Below are 15,143 nucleotides of genomic sequence, written 5' to 3'. Positions count from 1 at the left end.
AGAGTATGCCAGCACACACCAGAGCGCTATATATATATATATATATATATATACACATATATATATATATATATATATATATATATATATATATACATACATACAGGGATAACCTTATATAAGTGTTTTTCCCCTTATAGCTGCTGTATGTGTTAATACTGCGCCTAAATAGTGCCCCCCTCTCTTTTTTTTAACCCTTTCTGTAGTGCAGGGAAGAGCCAGGGAGCTTCCCTCCAACTGAGCTGTGAGGGAAAATGGCGCCAGTGTGCTGAGGAGATAAGGCCGCCGAAAAGGGGGCGGAGCCTATCTCCCGGTTTTTTGTATATTCTGGCAGGGGTTAAATGCATCCATATAGCCCAGGAGCTATATGTGATGCATTTTTTGCCATGTAAGGTATTTCTGTCATGTTTTATTGCGTCTCAGGGCGCCCCCCCCCCAGCGCCCTGCACCCTCAGTGACCGGAGTGTGAAGTGTGCTGAGAGCAATGGCGCACAGCTGCAGTGCTGTGCGCTACCTTGTTGAAGACAGGACGTCTTCTGCCGCCGATTTTCCGGACCTCTTCTGCCTTCTGGCTCTGTAAGGGGGCCGGCGGCGCGGCTCTGGGACCCATCCATGGCTGGGCCTGTGATCGTCCCTCTGGAGCTAATGTCCAGTAGCCTAAGAAGCCCAATCCACTCTGCACGCAGGTGAGTTCGCTTCTTCTCCCCTTAGTCCCTCGATGCAGTGAGCCTGTTGCCAGCAGGTCTCACTGAAAATAAAAAACCTAAACTAAAACTTTCACTAAGAAGCTCAGGAGAGCCCCTAGTGTGCACCCTTCTCGTTCGGGCACAAAGATCTAACTGAGGCTTGGAGGAGGGTCATAGGGGGAGGAGCCAGTGCACACCAGATAGTCCTAAAGCTTTCTTTAGATGTGCCCAGTCTCCTGCGGAGCCGCTATTCCCCATGGTCCTTACGGAGTCCCCAGCATCCACTTAGGACGTTAGAGAAAAACAAAAACAAAGCTAAATGCCCCACACCCCACTCAGACCCTAGAAAGCCCTTTAGAGTAACACAGAGGAGAGGACCCAGCACACAGAACACAGCAGCACAAGAGTGTATTTAGTGTATATAATAACAGTGCAGTGGCGCTGGCGCGCTTCCCCCTGGCTATGACCCCCTGGTACCAGTTCTGACAGCCTGTAACAGCGTGGGTACTGAAGGAGCATTGTGCCTGCAACCTTGATCTGCAGCAGCAAGGAAATGGCGCCTTCCCGTCGCTGTCCTGCTCCGGGAAGCCCTGCCCCTCACAATGGCACGCAGTCCCTTTCAATTTTATACTGGCAAAAGATGTAAAACACTTTCTGTACTGTATACAGTCCACACGAAGCCTTACAGACTGTGAGCACTGCGGCGCTAGCAGCCCTGAGCCAGTATGTCCGCGGCGGGCACTGCAGTTCCGGGCCCGTGACCGCCGCGTGACCACCCACCATTCCGCACCGGGACCCCGGTGTAACACTCACCGTACCAACATATTCGGCAGAGGGTGGCGGCTAGCTGCCGTTGTGGGCACACATACTAACGATGTGTGATCAGTACCTCAGGAGCTCAGTGAGCTGTCAGCTGGGATTACAAACCATTACCAGGTTGGTTTGGTACCCCCTCTAAGTCCCACGAAGCAGGTAGTCTGTCTGCCAAGCAAAGCTACCTGAAAATAATAAAACTACATTTAAAGTAAAGTAAAGGAAAAAAAATCTCTGGAGCTCCAGAGAAGTGCACCCGGCTCCTTGGGCACATTTTTCTAAACAGTCTGGTAGGAGGGGCATAGAGGGGAGCAGCCAGCACACACACTAACAGTTTTATAGTTCCAAGGCTCCAGTGGACCCGATCTATACCCATGGTACTAAAGTACAAGACCCCAGCATCCACTAGGATGAAAGAGAAAACAGTTTTGATACTTGGTATTTTTTGTCTGGATTTTTCCAGGCTAAATTTAAATAGGTCATCTAACTCCGCAGAATCAGGGAAAGGGACGTTAGGCTAAGGGAGCTTTAACACATCCCGTATTGCCTGAATGAGGGATTCAATACCCTGAGCAGAAGCGGAAGCCCCACTAACGGGATCCAAGTCATCCCCATCCTCCTGTATTTCCTCTTCTGAATCAGAGAGTAGAGCAGGTAAACCACGCTTTTGTGGTCCTGAGCTAGAGAGGCGGGGCTGTGTAACATCTACCCTAGCAGCTAAGTCTGCAACAGCCTGTTGTAGTAGCTGAGTTGTCTGAACATTAGCAGTGAGTTGTGATGACATATCAGACATCATAGTCTTAAGAGCTCCAAGCCAGGAGGGCTCTGGACCCTCTCCCCCAGCCCCACCTCACTGAGTTGTGAAGATTGGCTGCATTGTTCACACGAAACAGAATCAGATTATAAGGGAGAGAATCTGGTGTGGCATACACTGCATAGTTTGTGTTTATCCATGTGTACAGTAATCACAATGACATACACACAGACAGTAATACTTATCAAGCCTGCCCTTACTGTATGTAAGAGGAGACACACAGAGAGAAGACCAGCACACCCCAGCTATACAGCCCCAGTGAGGCTGTCCGTTTATTATATCACAGTGAAACACTAAATGATTTCTGTCCTGTATAGGACACAGATTGTGTACAATAGCAGCTCTCCCACATTGCTATACCCTGTACCAGTTTTCCAATGTGTCTTGTGAGTCAGGAGGATCTGTGTGCGCTTGCTGCTTCCTTAAGCAGAGGAAGGCAGCAAAATGCCGCCACTCTGAGGTAGCTCCGCCCCCCCCTCCCCCCCAATGGCGCCGGAGCTACAGAGATTTTTATACTGGTAATGTCTCCTAGTTTGCTTAAAAACATCACACAAGTGCTAGTTTAAGCCACCGCTAGCCAGTGTACACAGGAGGCTCTAGCCCCCCCCCCCCCCCCGCCCCCCGCCCCAGGAGGGTCCAGTATGCCGCGGCCAGCCGCACCATGAACCCCGGGCTTGTACTCACCACGGTCGTCACCTTCAGGCATTTGTTAGGGGTGTGCGGCGTGCTGCGATTGTGACAGCTATGATGCAGTACCCCACTGAACAAACCACCTCTCAGGACGGTGGTACTGCAGCGGGGAAGCGGCTCTGACACCTCGCAAGGCTGGTGACCTTCCCCCCACGGTGCAGGTATGCAGTTACCCGAACAGCATGCCAAAAATAATAAAAAGTTTAAAAGCAATTGAAGAAAACACTCTGGAGTTGCAGAGATGTGCATCCTCTCCTGAGGGCATTTGTTTTTATAAACTGTGTGTGAGGTGGCATAGAGGGGAGGAGCCAGCACACTCAGTGAAGAAATTTAAAGTGCACCGGCTCCTTTGGACCCCGTCTATACCCCCATCGTACGAAGTCTCTCCAATATCCCTTATGGACGCTAGAGAAAATGGGTGACTGAGTCCTGGATGAAACAGTGACTTTTTGGTAAAGCAAATGAAAGCATACCTTTAACTACAATAATCAGTATGGTAATGAAGTTATGTATATTCCTGTATTCTCATAAAGCAATGCGAGTTTAGGCATAGAGCAGTAATGACTCCAGCAGAGCAGCTGAAGCAACATGCATACAACATGTGCCAACTCCCTTAATGTCAGTGGTTGCAATATACATTGCATCTGTTGCAGCATTTCCCACAGCAGTAGATAGAAGTATTTACATTTTTACTGGTAACTCTTGTTCAGACAAGCTTCAGAGAGCTACACCCACAGTCAACAAGGCAATGATATACTTGGAAAGTTCCCTAACAGAAGCTAAATACTACGCAGTAGAATTTGGACGATTATGGTTAAACAGATCACATTATGGTAGACTTTCCATAGGCGGTCCATCTGGTTTGTGCAATATACACCTGTCGCAGTAATGTACACTGCGAGATCTTAATCTTGAGATTCTTCATACAGGAGATAAAAAATAATAATTAAAAATAAATAAAAAAATAAAAAACCCATCCTCTCCAAACTACACTATAGACCTCTACACTATACACAGATCTCTTTGCACAGGTGCAAATGGATAGATTTTGCACACAGCGCATACTGTATGTACATTTACACATTTCTTCATGTCTACGTCCTATTCTGAGTCATACGGACCTTGGCCGGATCTGCTTCTCCATGAAATTGTGAATTTCAGGGAGGCAACACGAGCGCACAGAACTGCCCTGTCTGGTGGGAGGGTCATGGGCATGTATCAAAAGCTGTGTGTCAGAGTCATGTGTACGAGGAAGTTAAGCCTGTGTCTTATGGATCCCTTGCACCTAGCATGGGGTGGTGCAAGCACAGATACCAATAATGACAGTTGCGGTGGCGGGCGTTAAATCAATGGGCAGCACAGATTTCGCTCGCAGACACACAAACCCCCACATTAACCCTACAGAAACTCACATTAGCATAAGGTAGTGAATCGTGCTTCTTAAACTACACTTGACTCAGCTGCTAAGTGTGCAACGTTCCTCAACTAGAAGAGTCCCCTCAAGGTATAGTGTTGTTAAAAAAAAAAAAAAAAGTTACAGATAATAACAAAACTGAACCAACTGTCATTTAGATGAGGTACTGTAGACCCAGATGCATATTCGTTTAAAAATGTAAAATGCCCTCTTCATGTACAGGTACTACATTCTAGGGGGTAATAATATTGATGCAGAATTTTTTACCAGTGCATCAGACACTCATGCATTTACAGCAACACATTTCTATTAGTTGGAGGTGGAGGGGTGTGCTGATGTTAGTATAAACCCCTAGAATACATAGGCAGCAGGAAACCATAAATATGTGCTTTTACCTTTATGTGCTGGATGACTGGTCAGTATATTCTGCAGTAAGAAGGCAGACTTTATCTTTAGTTTGAGTATGTCACTCTGCATGGCACGCATCAGCACAGAAAAACCATCCAGCTTCACAAACTCAGCCAGGCCCGCTTCCTGTTCCCGCACCAAGCCTGTACAACATGAGGCATAGTAAGAAGAGTCATGTTCATGCGGGATATTAATGTATAGAAAGTAGTAAGTCAGGCATCTTCTTACATCAACCAATGAACAGTGTTTAAAACGGAAAGAATAAGAGACTTACAAGAAATTGCAAAAAGGGCCTTTATTCTGACTGTTTCACAGCTGTCAAAGTCCAACAGTTGCAGGTGTTTGTTCATAGCGCCAAGACACAGTGCAGCCTCCTGAACGAAGGCCACATTCTGACTGCAAATACCAATCAGGTCAGCAGCTCTCCAGCGCAGGCTGGCCTCAGGGCAACTCAGGTAACGAGTCACCAGTAACTCCATCCCACCTAGCTTGCAGAAATCTAAAGAAGGCAGAATGATCTCATTAAATTTATATACATACATACATACATACATTCATACACACACACACATACACCTGACACCCAAGAGGGGCTGCACGACTGCAGCAAAGATGTATGGGGGCACATCTTAATAACTAGTTTGGGGTATTTGAAGAGGGAGTTTAGGAACTCAAAGAGTACCATTTATTCTGACTAACAGTAAGGAGAACGTCACGGACTTACCAGCAGCATTATCAAGGTTTTCACAAAGGTCTGCTAACAACTCCAGAGCTTGCTGCTTTTTCTCGTCTCCATCTCCATCACTTGTCTCAGTGCTCAGCTCCTGCAGGCATTCCTTCATTTGCTGCACTTCATCCACCTGGCCTGCAAAGGCACTGCTCATGGCCTGCTGAAGCCACTGCCGCCTCTAACACAGGGGAGAGAGGAAGGCCAAGGTTACTCTAACAGAGATTACATGTATATGATGGCTCTAATGTAGAAACACAGGACCTTGTAAAATAAGACAGTAGAAATACATAATAAAAAGGTAAAAATTGCTGTAGAAGGAGGCTCAAACTGAAAACATGTCAATTATAGCTATTTATGAGATCATAAAGCTCAAAAACTCAGCTAAATTGTCTGACAGACCTGTGATCTACCACGTGGATGGAGATCAACTGTCATAGGCCAACGCATATAGAGCAGCAAGCTCTTCCTCCTGGCGGTACACTGCCCTAATGAAGAACTTGCTGCTCAATACGCGCTAGCCTATGACAGCTGACCTGACCTCCATCCATGTGGTAGAAGTGGTACCAGCAACGCCACAATGTGACACTGAGTGAGCAGAGTCACAGGTTCTGGAGCCATGCTACTCCAAATAAAATCTACATGCTCCAGTATCACATCTTTCCGGTAACGCCTCCTTTTTTTACCATAGTGATAGATGTGCAACACAAGTATATGATCTATGTATACCCTGTTTTTAAATTGTAAAAATAAATCAGTTTGTACCTTTTTACTTGTTTAATATAATATATATATATATATATATATATATATATATATATATATATATATATATATATACATACATACATACACACACACACATTTATACATACACACACACACAGATGTGTCCACATACATCTTTGCTATATCCCACCATGTATGACATGGTTTTGCATGCCAAAGACTCAGATTTATCCATGCCTTGTGATTTTTCTTAATTTGTTTCTTTAATATGTTACTTTATACATGTTCTGTTATGGCAAAAAAAAATTTTTAAATCCATCCACTCGCTACTCGTGGAAAATAGCTAAGCCGTGTTTTGCATGTTGTGACAAATTGAGTAAAAAAGCAAAGATGCAAGTGGACACGTATGTATGTATGTATGTATGTATGTATGTATGTATGTATGTATGTATGTATGTATGTATATATATATATATATATATATATATAAAAAAGGGGGGGAATAGGGGTACCAGCGACTTACAGTGTCTATCAAATTAAAGTAACTATGAAGAATATAGCAGGATACGGTTTTAGAAAAAGGGTAACAATATATTTATTTATACAATTTATAACATAATGATGGGATAAAAAAGTAGGTAAATTTTTTTTTGATATGCAGTAAAAAAAGATTTTAAAAACATAAACAGGTAAAAATAGAGTATATAATTTAGCTAGAATCCAAAATCATGCAAAATCAGTAAAAACAATTTCATACTGATAAAAAAATATTTCAGGATGATAAAAATGATGCTTATCTTTTTGAAGATGGAGAGTCAGTGGAGGTACACCCAACGCGTTTCGTCCTTAGACTACACACATATACATATATATATATATATATATACATACATATACATATACACACACATATACATACACAATACTTCCCACCGCATGGATTGCAGGTGACGAAGAAAGGACAAGAGACTGCCTGAAAGGCAAGTGCACGTTGCACAGTGACAAAAATAAAATAAAAAATAATGCGATCAGCTCCAGCCCACCAGTGAGTGATGCAAAGCGCCCTCTCTAGCCTTGGTCATCCTCAGTTTGCCCATGGTAGAAAACCTCTGAAAAGCCAAGCTTTGGTACTTGTTAAATAACCCCAGTAATGTCACTCCCATATAAAATTATGGGGACTGCTACTGTGAGTGGTTCTTTGTAGCGCTGATAGATTTTAGCATATTTTAAAGGACAGAAATCAGTGGATAAATAAGACCCCGAGTACCTAGTTGTTACATTGGAGGGGGGGGGGGGGGGGGGGGAAGGATTTTAAGATGGGTCTACGTAAGTGAATTGCCATGGCAGTACAGAATGCATATAGAGAGGCACTACCCATTTTATGGGTGGGAGAACATGGAAACCCATCCTTGTTCTAATAGAATGTACTTACATGTGCATTTCTCTGGAAAAGCTCATTTACATGATTTGATCAGTGTAACAGGATTTTAATTACCTACCGGTAAATCCTTTTCTCAGTCTGTAGATCAGGCTTTTTCAACCAGTGTGCCGTGGCACACTAGTGTGCCGCGACCAGTTGCAAGGTGGGCCGCGGAGCCAGAGCAGCTTCCTGCACCTTCAGAGTGAACTGGTTGCCCAGGCTCTTCTTAGAGGATTAGTCGTGCTCTGGCCGTGACCTATGCCTTGAAGACGCAGCTGTGTGATATCATAGGTCACAGCCGCAGCTTCTCACCACCCAGCCAGCCCACCCACCTGCATACACATCATCCAGTTCCTGCCTGCATACACAGCTTTCCTTGCCCACCCACATCCAGACCTGCCGGCTGCTCAGTATTCGCAGCACTCCACTATGAACAATCCCCACCACTGAGGGACAGGGAGGAGGACAGCTGACCGGTAGGGGCTAATATTTGTTCTCCTGTGTGGAACAATAGGATTTACGCGGGGAGAATAAGGATTTATGGGGGGGAACAATGTAATTGATTTATGTGGGGAGCAATGTGATTTTTTTTTCTGTGTAGGCCAATGTATGTGTGGATTTTTGTTTTACTGCGGGGAACAGATGGTGTGCCTTGGCAATTTTAAAATATTGTTTGGTGTGCCGCGAGTAAAAAAACAGGTGGAAAATCACTGCTGTAGAGGATACTAGGGTTCCATTTAGTACCATGGGGTATAGTCGTGTCCACTGGGAGCCATGGCCAATTTAAGAATTTGATAGTGTGGGCTGGCTACTCCCCCTCCCACCAGACTCAGTCTAGGAAACTGTGCCCGAGGAGACGGACATACTTTGAGAGAAGGATAGATAAGGAAAGTGGTGAGATTCCGAACCAACACACACACACACACACACACACACACACACACACACACACACACACACACACACGAAAGCTATGCTAACCCAACGTTAAACAGGAACAGCAACAGCTGAACCAACAATACTTAACCAAGTAACAGTGCAGGAAGAATGAAGCACCGGGCGGGCGCCCAGTATCCTCTACGGACTACGAGAAAAGGATTTACCGGTAGGTAATTAAAATCCTATTTTCTCTTACGTGGTCAAAACGTCGATCGCGATCTACCGGTAGCTCGTGGAGCTCCCGCAGGTAGATAGTGACCATTTGCCGGCACTGAACGTTCCCAGTGATATATTGCGCGGGTGCACAGCTGCTATGTGAGGAGCCTGTGCGAATGTTGCATCCGGTCAGCGACAGCAGGAAGCGGGACTCGGCAGCAGGCACAGAGGGATAGCGGGGGAGTCAGCCAGCGGGGAGCCAGAGTCTGAAGCAAGCCAGCGAGCCAGTGGGGAGCCTTTGAAGACGACCAGCATGATTTCTTCACAGGGGTCTGTTATGCACTGGGAGGGGTAGGGGAGTCCACACAGAGGGGCTCCAGATCAATTTGTTACCCCAATCTATTGGAGAGGAATACCCAGGAGGAAGAAGAAACAAATATATTGCATGAGATATGACAATTTGTTGATAAAAGGCACTGGTGCAAAAGGGACTATGCTGCAAAACAATTCCTTATAGAAGAAAGTTAATTTGGCTAATTTAAAAATTACCTTAATCAAAAAGTACCCTAATGATGCAATCTGCACATGTGGGGTATGTTGTTCTGCAATGGGAGTGGAAAGGGTGGTATTCTGCACATGGGAGGGGGGATCCTCACAGAGGGGGATGTTGCACAGCGAGCTGTTCTGCACAGGGAGGGGGAGGGAGTATTCTGCACAGGGAGGAGGTTGTGTTTATTAATTTTAATGTATTTTTTTGGTAATGTGGACACTACTATTGGTACTGTTATATAATGTTGTCATTCTTAATGCTATATTTAAATGTGCACGTTATTATTGGTGTTGTTTGATGGCATCATTAGTAATGCTATTTTTAAATGCGTGCGTCAGTATTGGTATTTGACGTCGGTAGATCACCAGTAAGTAAGTGAACAAAGAAGATCCCAGGTCCCAAAAGTCCAGCCACCCATGTCCTAGAGCAGGGCTGGCCAAACCGGTCCTCAAGATCTACCAACAGTGCATGTTTTCCAGGCCTCCTGGAGAGCTGTAGAATTGTCAGTTAGGAATGAATGCAGCACATCTTAAATTAGTAATGACTACACCTGTGCACCAGCTAGGTAGTCTGGAAAATGTGAACTGTTGGTAGATCTCGAGGACCGGTTTGGCCAGCCCTGTCCTAGAGGATACGGAGGTTCCATTTAGTACCATGGGGATGTACCAAAGCTCCCAAACCGGGTGGGAGAGTGTGCCGAGGTTCCTGCAGAACTGATTGACCAAACTGAAGGTCCTCAGAGGCCAAAAGTATCGAACTTGTAGAAATTAGCAAAACGTGTTTGAATCCGATCAAGTAGCCGCTCGGCAGAACTGTAAAGCGGAGACACCCCGGGCAACCACCCAGGAAGAACCCACCGACCGAGTAGAGTGGGCCTGTACAGATTTTGGAACCGGCAAACCTGCCGTGGAATAAGCATGGAGGATAGTGAACCTGATCTAGCGTCCAATTGTCTGCTTTGAAGCAGGACACCCAATTTTATTGGGATCATAGAGAACGAACAGCAAGTCGGATTTCCTGTGACGAGCTGTCCTTTTTACGTATACCTTCAAAGCCCTCATAACATCAAGACTTTGAAGTAGCGGAAGTGTCTGTGATAACCAGAACCACAATAGGTTGGCTGATGTGAAACGCAGAGACCACTTTCGGAAGAAATTGCTGACGAGTTCGGAGTTCAGCTCTGTCCTCGTGGAAAACTAAATGGGGGCTTTGTCTCACAAGAGCCCCTAGCTCCGACACATCTTGCTGAAGTCAAGGCCAACAGTGTGACGGTCTTCCACATAAGATATTTTATGTCCACCTCCTGTAATGGTTCAAACCAGTCCGATTGGAGGAACTGCAGCACCAAATTGAGATCCCAAGTTGCCGTGGGAGGCACAAAGGGAGGTTAGATGTGCAGAACACCTTTCAAAAAAGTCTGGATCTCAGGGAGAGAAGCCAAATTGTTTCTGAAAGAAAAAGGACAACGCCGAAATCTGGACTTTTATGGTGCCCAGACTTGGGCACACATCCACACCTGCCTGCAGAAAAAGTCCCAGGTGAAATTCCACTGCAGAAGAAGTTCTGCTCTCACACCAAGAGACGTATTTCTTCCAAATACGATGGTAATGCTTAGTCGTTAGCCCCCTTTCCTGGCTTGGATCATAGTCGGGATAACTTTGTTAGGGATCCCTCCTCTGGCTAGATTCAGCCGTTCAACTTCTATGCAGACAAATGTAGCCGCGATAGGTCCTGATAGACAAACGGGCCCTGTTGCAGAAGATCCTCGCAAAGAGGTAGAGGCCACGGATCTTCGAAAAGCATCTCCAGAAGGTCCGCGTACCAGGCCCTTCTTGGCCAGCCCAGAGCAATGAGTATTGCTTGAACCTTTTCCCATTTTATTCTTTTGAGAATTCTTGGGATCACAGGAAGTGGAAGAAACACGTACACCATCTGACAGACCCATGTAGTCGTCAGAGAGTCTACCTCCACTGCCTGTGGGGTCTCTTGACCTTGAACAATACCACTTGAGCTTCTTGTTGAGACGAGATGCCCTCATGTCAATTAGTGGATATCCCCACCGTCGTGTCAAGCACCTGAACACCTCCAGGTGAAAGCCCCACTCCCCCGGGTGCAGGTCGCGTCTGCTGAGGAAGTCTGCTTCCCAGTGGTCTACTCCCAGAATGAAGACCCCTGACAACGCCACAGCGTTTTTTTCTGCCCAGAGGAAAATTGACACCTCTGACATTGCTGCTCTGCTTTTCATTCCGTCCTGTCTGTTTATGTACGTCACTGTCGTCACATTGTCCGACTGGACCTGAATGGCCAGAATGTGAAGATAAGAGGCCTGCAGAAGGGAGTTGTAAATGGCCCTAAGTTCCAGAATGTTGATTGGAAGAATGACTTCCTGACTTGACCATCTTCCTTGAAACTGCACCCCCTGGGTAACTGCTCCCCAACCTCTGAGGCTTGCGTCCGTGGTTAACAGGATCCAGTCCTGAATTCCAAACCGCTGACCATCGACGAGGTGAGAAATCTGTAGCTACCACAGAAGGGAGATCCTGGCTTTTGGCGACAGACGGATCCTCTGGTGCATATGCATAAGATGCGATCCGGACCATTTGTCCAACAGATCTATCTGGAAGGGTCTTGCGTGAAACCTTCCGTATTGAAGCGCATCGTAAAAGGCCACCATTTTCCCCAGAAGGCGAATGCATAGATGCACCGATATCTGGGTTGGCTTTAGGACATCCCGTACCATCGACTAGATTACCAATGCCTTTTCCAATGGAAGGAATACTTTCTGCGACTCCGTGTCCAGTATCATTCCCAGGAATGGGAGCCTCAGTGTTGGCTCTAGGTGAGATTTCGGAAGGTTCAGAATCGACCCGTGATCCTGGAGAAGTTTTGTTGAGAGACCAATGCTGTCCAGCAACCTCTCCCTGGACGGCGCTTTTATCAGAAGATCGTCCAGGTACAGAATAATGTTCACTCCCTGCCTGCGGAGTATAAACATCATCTCTGCCATCACTTCGGTGAACACCCTCAGTGCCGTGGAGAGACCAAATGGCAGGGCCTGGAACAAGTATTGACAGTCCTGCAGTGCAAACTGTAGATAAGCCTGATGAAGCAGCCAGATCGGAATGTGAAGGTACGTATCCTTGATATCCAGAGACACTAGAAATTCCCCTTCCTCCAGACCCGAGATCACCGCTCTCAGAGACTCCATCTTGAACACTCTTAAGAACGGGTTCAAGGACTTGAGGTTCAGAATTGGTCGTACCGACCACTCCGGTTTCGGTACTACAAACAAGTTGGAATAGTACCCCTTGTTGTGCAGATGAGGTGGAACTGGAACAATGACTTGAGTCTGTACCAGTTCTTGGATGGCCTGTTGTAAAGTTATACTTGCCTCTTGTGAAGCTGGTAAGCCTGATTTGAAGAATCTGTGAGGTGGGAGCTCTTGGAACTCCAGTCTCTAGCCCTGGGAAAGAAGATCTATGACCCAGGGATCCCGGCACGAACTTGACCAGATGTGACTGAAGAATTGCAGTCGGGCTCCCACCTGACAGCCTTCTAGGCATTGCGGTCCACAGTCATGCTGAAGGCTTTGAGGAAGCAGAGCCTGAGCTCTGTTCATGAGCACCTGCAGTTGCTGGATTGCGTGGTTTACCTCTTGCGCTGCTGGAGGCTGTAGAAGCGCCTCTGGATTTTCCCTTAAACTTGGCTGTCCGAAAGGACTGTAAATTTGAAGCTGAATAAGCTTTCCTGGATGGGGGAGCTGCGGAAGGAAGATACGTAGAGTTACCCGCAGTAGCTTTGGAGATCCATTTGTCTAGTTAGTCTCCAAACAAGGCCTTTCCTGGAGTCTGCACCAGCAGTCCACTGGGGCCCCTGCGTGCCGACACTGCCAGAGCGGTGGTGCGTGCATTAAGCAAGCCTCTCTCTTTTATGGCTTCACCATAAAATTTGAAGAGTCCTGTATATGCTGCAGGATTAAAACAACATCCCCACCTAGAAAAGAAATCTAACCCCTCAATTAGGTTATCTGACCATTTAGCAATGGCTTTTGTGATCCACGCACATGCAATAGTGGTTCTCTGGGCCACCCCAAGCAGCTGTGTACAATGATTTTAGTGTAGTCTCAATTTTCCGATCAGCCGTGTCTTTTAGGGAGGCTGCACCAGGGACAGGCAATACAATCTTTTGTAACAGCCCAGAGACTGATGCGTCCACTTACGGTGGATTTTCATATTTTTTCCTATCCTCCAGAGGAAAAGGTAAAGATGAGAGCAACCTTTTAGGGATTTGAAATTTCTTATCAGGATTAATCCACGGTTCTTCAAATAGGGTATTCAATTCCTTTGACACAGGAAAAGTGATCTCTGACCAGGAATTTGTAAAACCTCTCTGATAGCCTCTATAAGAGCCTCAATTCCCTGTGACAGAGTAGCATCCCTCCCTACAAATCCACCTCACCCTCCTCCATGTATGACCCGTCAGAGTCAGACTGTAGGATATGGGCCAGAGATCGTTTTTGCGGACAAATGGGAGGGGATTGAGATGCTGGTTTGGGGTCTGAGTCTCTATTCATAAACATATCCACAGTCTGTCTTCAGTATTGCGTCTTTCTCATTGCGGGATAGCTTTGTAGAAATATTTGAGATCATTCCCTTAATGGAATTAACCCACTCCGGTTCAGCCCCGCTATTCTGGAAAGGTGCACTGCTCTAAGTACCCAGTAGTGAGCCCCCTAGTGAAGAGGAACACTCCGCTGTACAAGAAACACACTCTTTGCCTGACATAATGTAAATGTGATAGCACACACAGGAAAAGGTTAAACACAATTTACCCACAAAGAGCCCTTCAGGGAGACAGAGTTATTTGGAGCCAGCAACCACCGCGCCCTTATCGCTAATGCCAAGTTTAGCCCGATAGGGGACTTGGTACACTAAAAATCGCTCCCACCTGCTACGACCCCCTGGTACCGCTGAGGTAATCTGGAGTCTCTCCAGAGGAGCTGCGCATCCCTGTCAGCGTCTGTGTCCACTGCAGAGGGAAAATGGCGCTGGTGAGCTGATGGATCCGCTCATAGTAAAGGCCCCGCCCCTTCAATAGCACGCGATCTCCAGCTTTTGTATACTGGCTGAAGTAATCTCGTGCTTAAAATAGAGAGAAAATAAGATTTTAAACCTACCAGTAAATCTTTTTCTCGTAGTCCATAGGAGGATGCTGGGACTCCGTAAGGACCATGGGGAATAGACGGGCTCCGCAGGAGACATGGGCACTTTAAGAAAGACTTTGACTCTGGGTGTGCACTGGCTCCTCCCTCTATGCCCCTCCTCCAGACCTCATTTAGAAAACTGTACCCAGAGGAGATGGACAGTACGAGGAAAGGATTTTAGTTAATCCAAGGGCAAGATTCATACCAGCCACACCAATCACACCGTATAACTTGTGTTAAACTAACCAGTTAACAGTATGAAAAACAACATAGTTTTGGTCCAAAACCGGAGAAACTATAACATAACCCTTATTTAAGCAATAACTATATACAAGTCTTGCAAAAGTAGTCCGCACTTGGGACGGGCGCCCAGCATCCTCTACGGACTACGAGAAAAAGATTTACCGGTAGGTTTAAAATCTTATTTTCTCTAACGTCCTAGAGGATGCTGGGACTCCGTAAGGACCATGGGGATTATACCAAAGCTCCCAAACGGGCGGGAGAGTGCGGATGACTCTGCAGCACCAATTGAGCAAACAGTAGGTCCTCCTCAGCCAGGGTATCAAACTTATAGAACTTTGCAAAGGTGTTTGA

The 15,143-nt window shown here is 46.2% G+C and overlaps 1 protein-coding gene across 2 annotated transcripts in view; it reads right to left on the bottom strand.

The window, feature by feature from the left end:
• HSPBP1 (HSPA (Hsp70) binding protein 1) overlaps positions 1 to 15,143 on the bottom strand; it is a 163,625-nt gene that overhangs the window by 65,680 nt on the left and 82,802 nt on the right. For both annotated transcript variants that reach the window (XM_063942814.1, XM_063942815.1), the window contains exons 3-5: positions 5,550 to 5,733; positions 5,100 to 5,324; positions 4,813 to 4,968 (exon numbers count right to left, since the gene is read on the bottom strand). In XM_063942814.1, coding sequence (XP_063798884.1) covers positions 4,813 to 4,968; positions 5,100 to 5,324; positions 5,550 to 5,733 — 565 coding nt within the window. The remainder of the gene's footprint in view (positions 1 to 4,812; positions 4,969 to 5,099; positions 5,325 to 5,549; positions 5,734 to 15,143) is intronic.

Source organism: Pseudophryne corroboree, chromosome 10 (genome assembly GCF_028390025.1).
Source record: "Pseudophryne corroboree isolate aPseCor3 chromosome 10, aPseCor3.hap2, whole genome shotgun sequence".
Classification (NCBI taxonomy): Eukaryota; Metazoa; Chordata; class Amphibia; order Anura; family Myobatrachidae; genus Pseudophryne; species Pseudophryne corroboree.
Note: the sequence above shows the minus strand (reverse complement) of the source record. Positions and strands in the feature narration are given on the sequence as shown.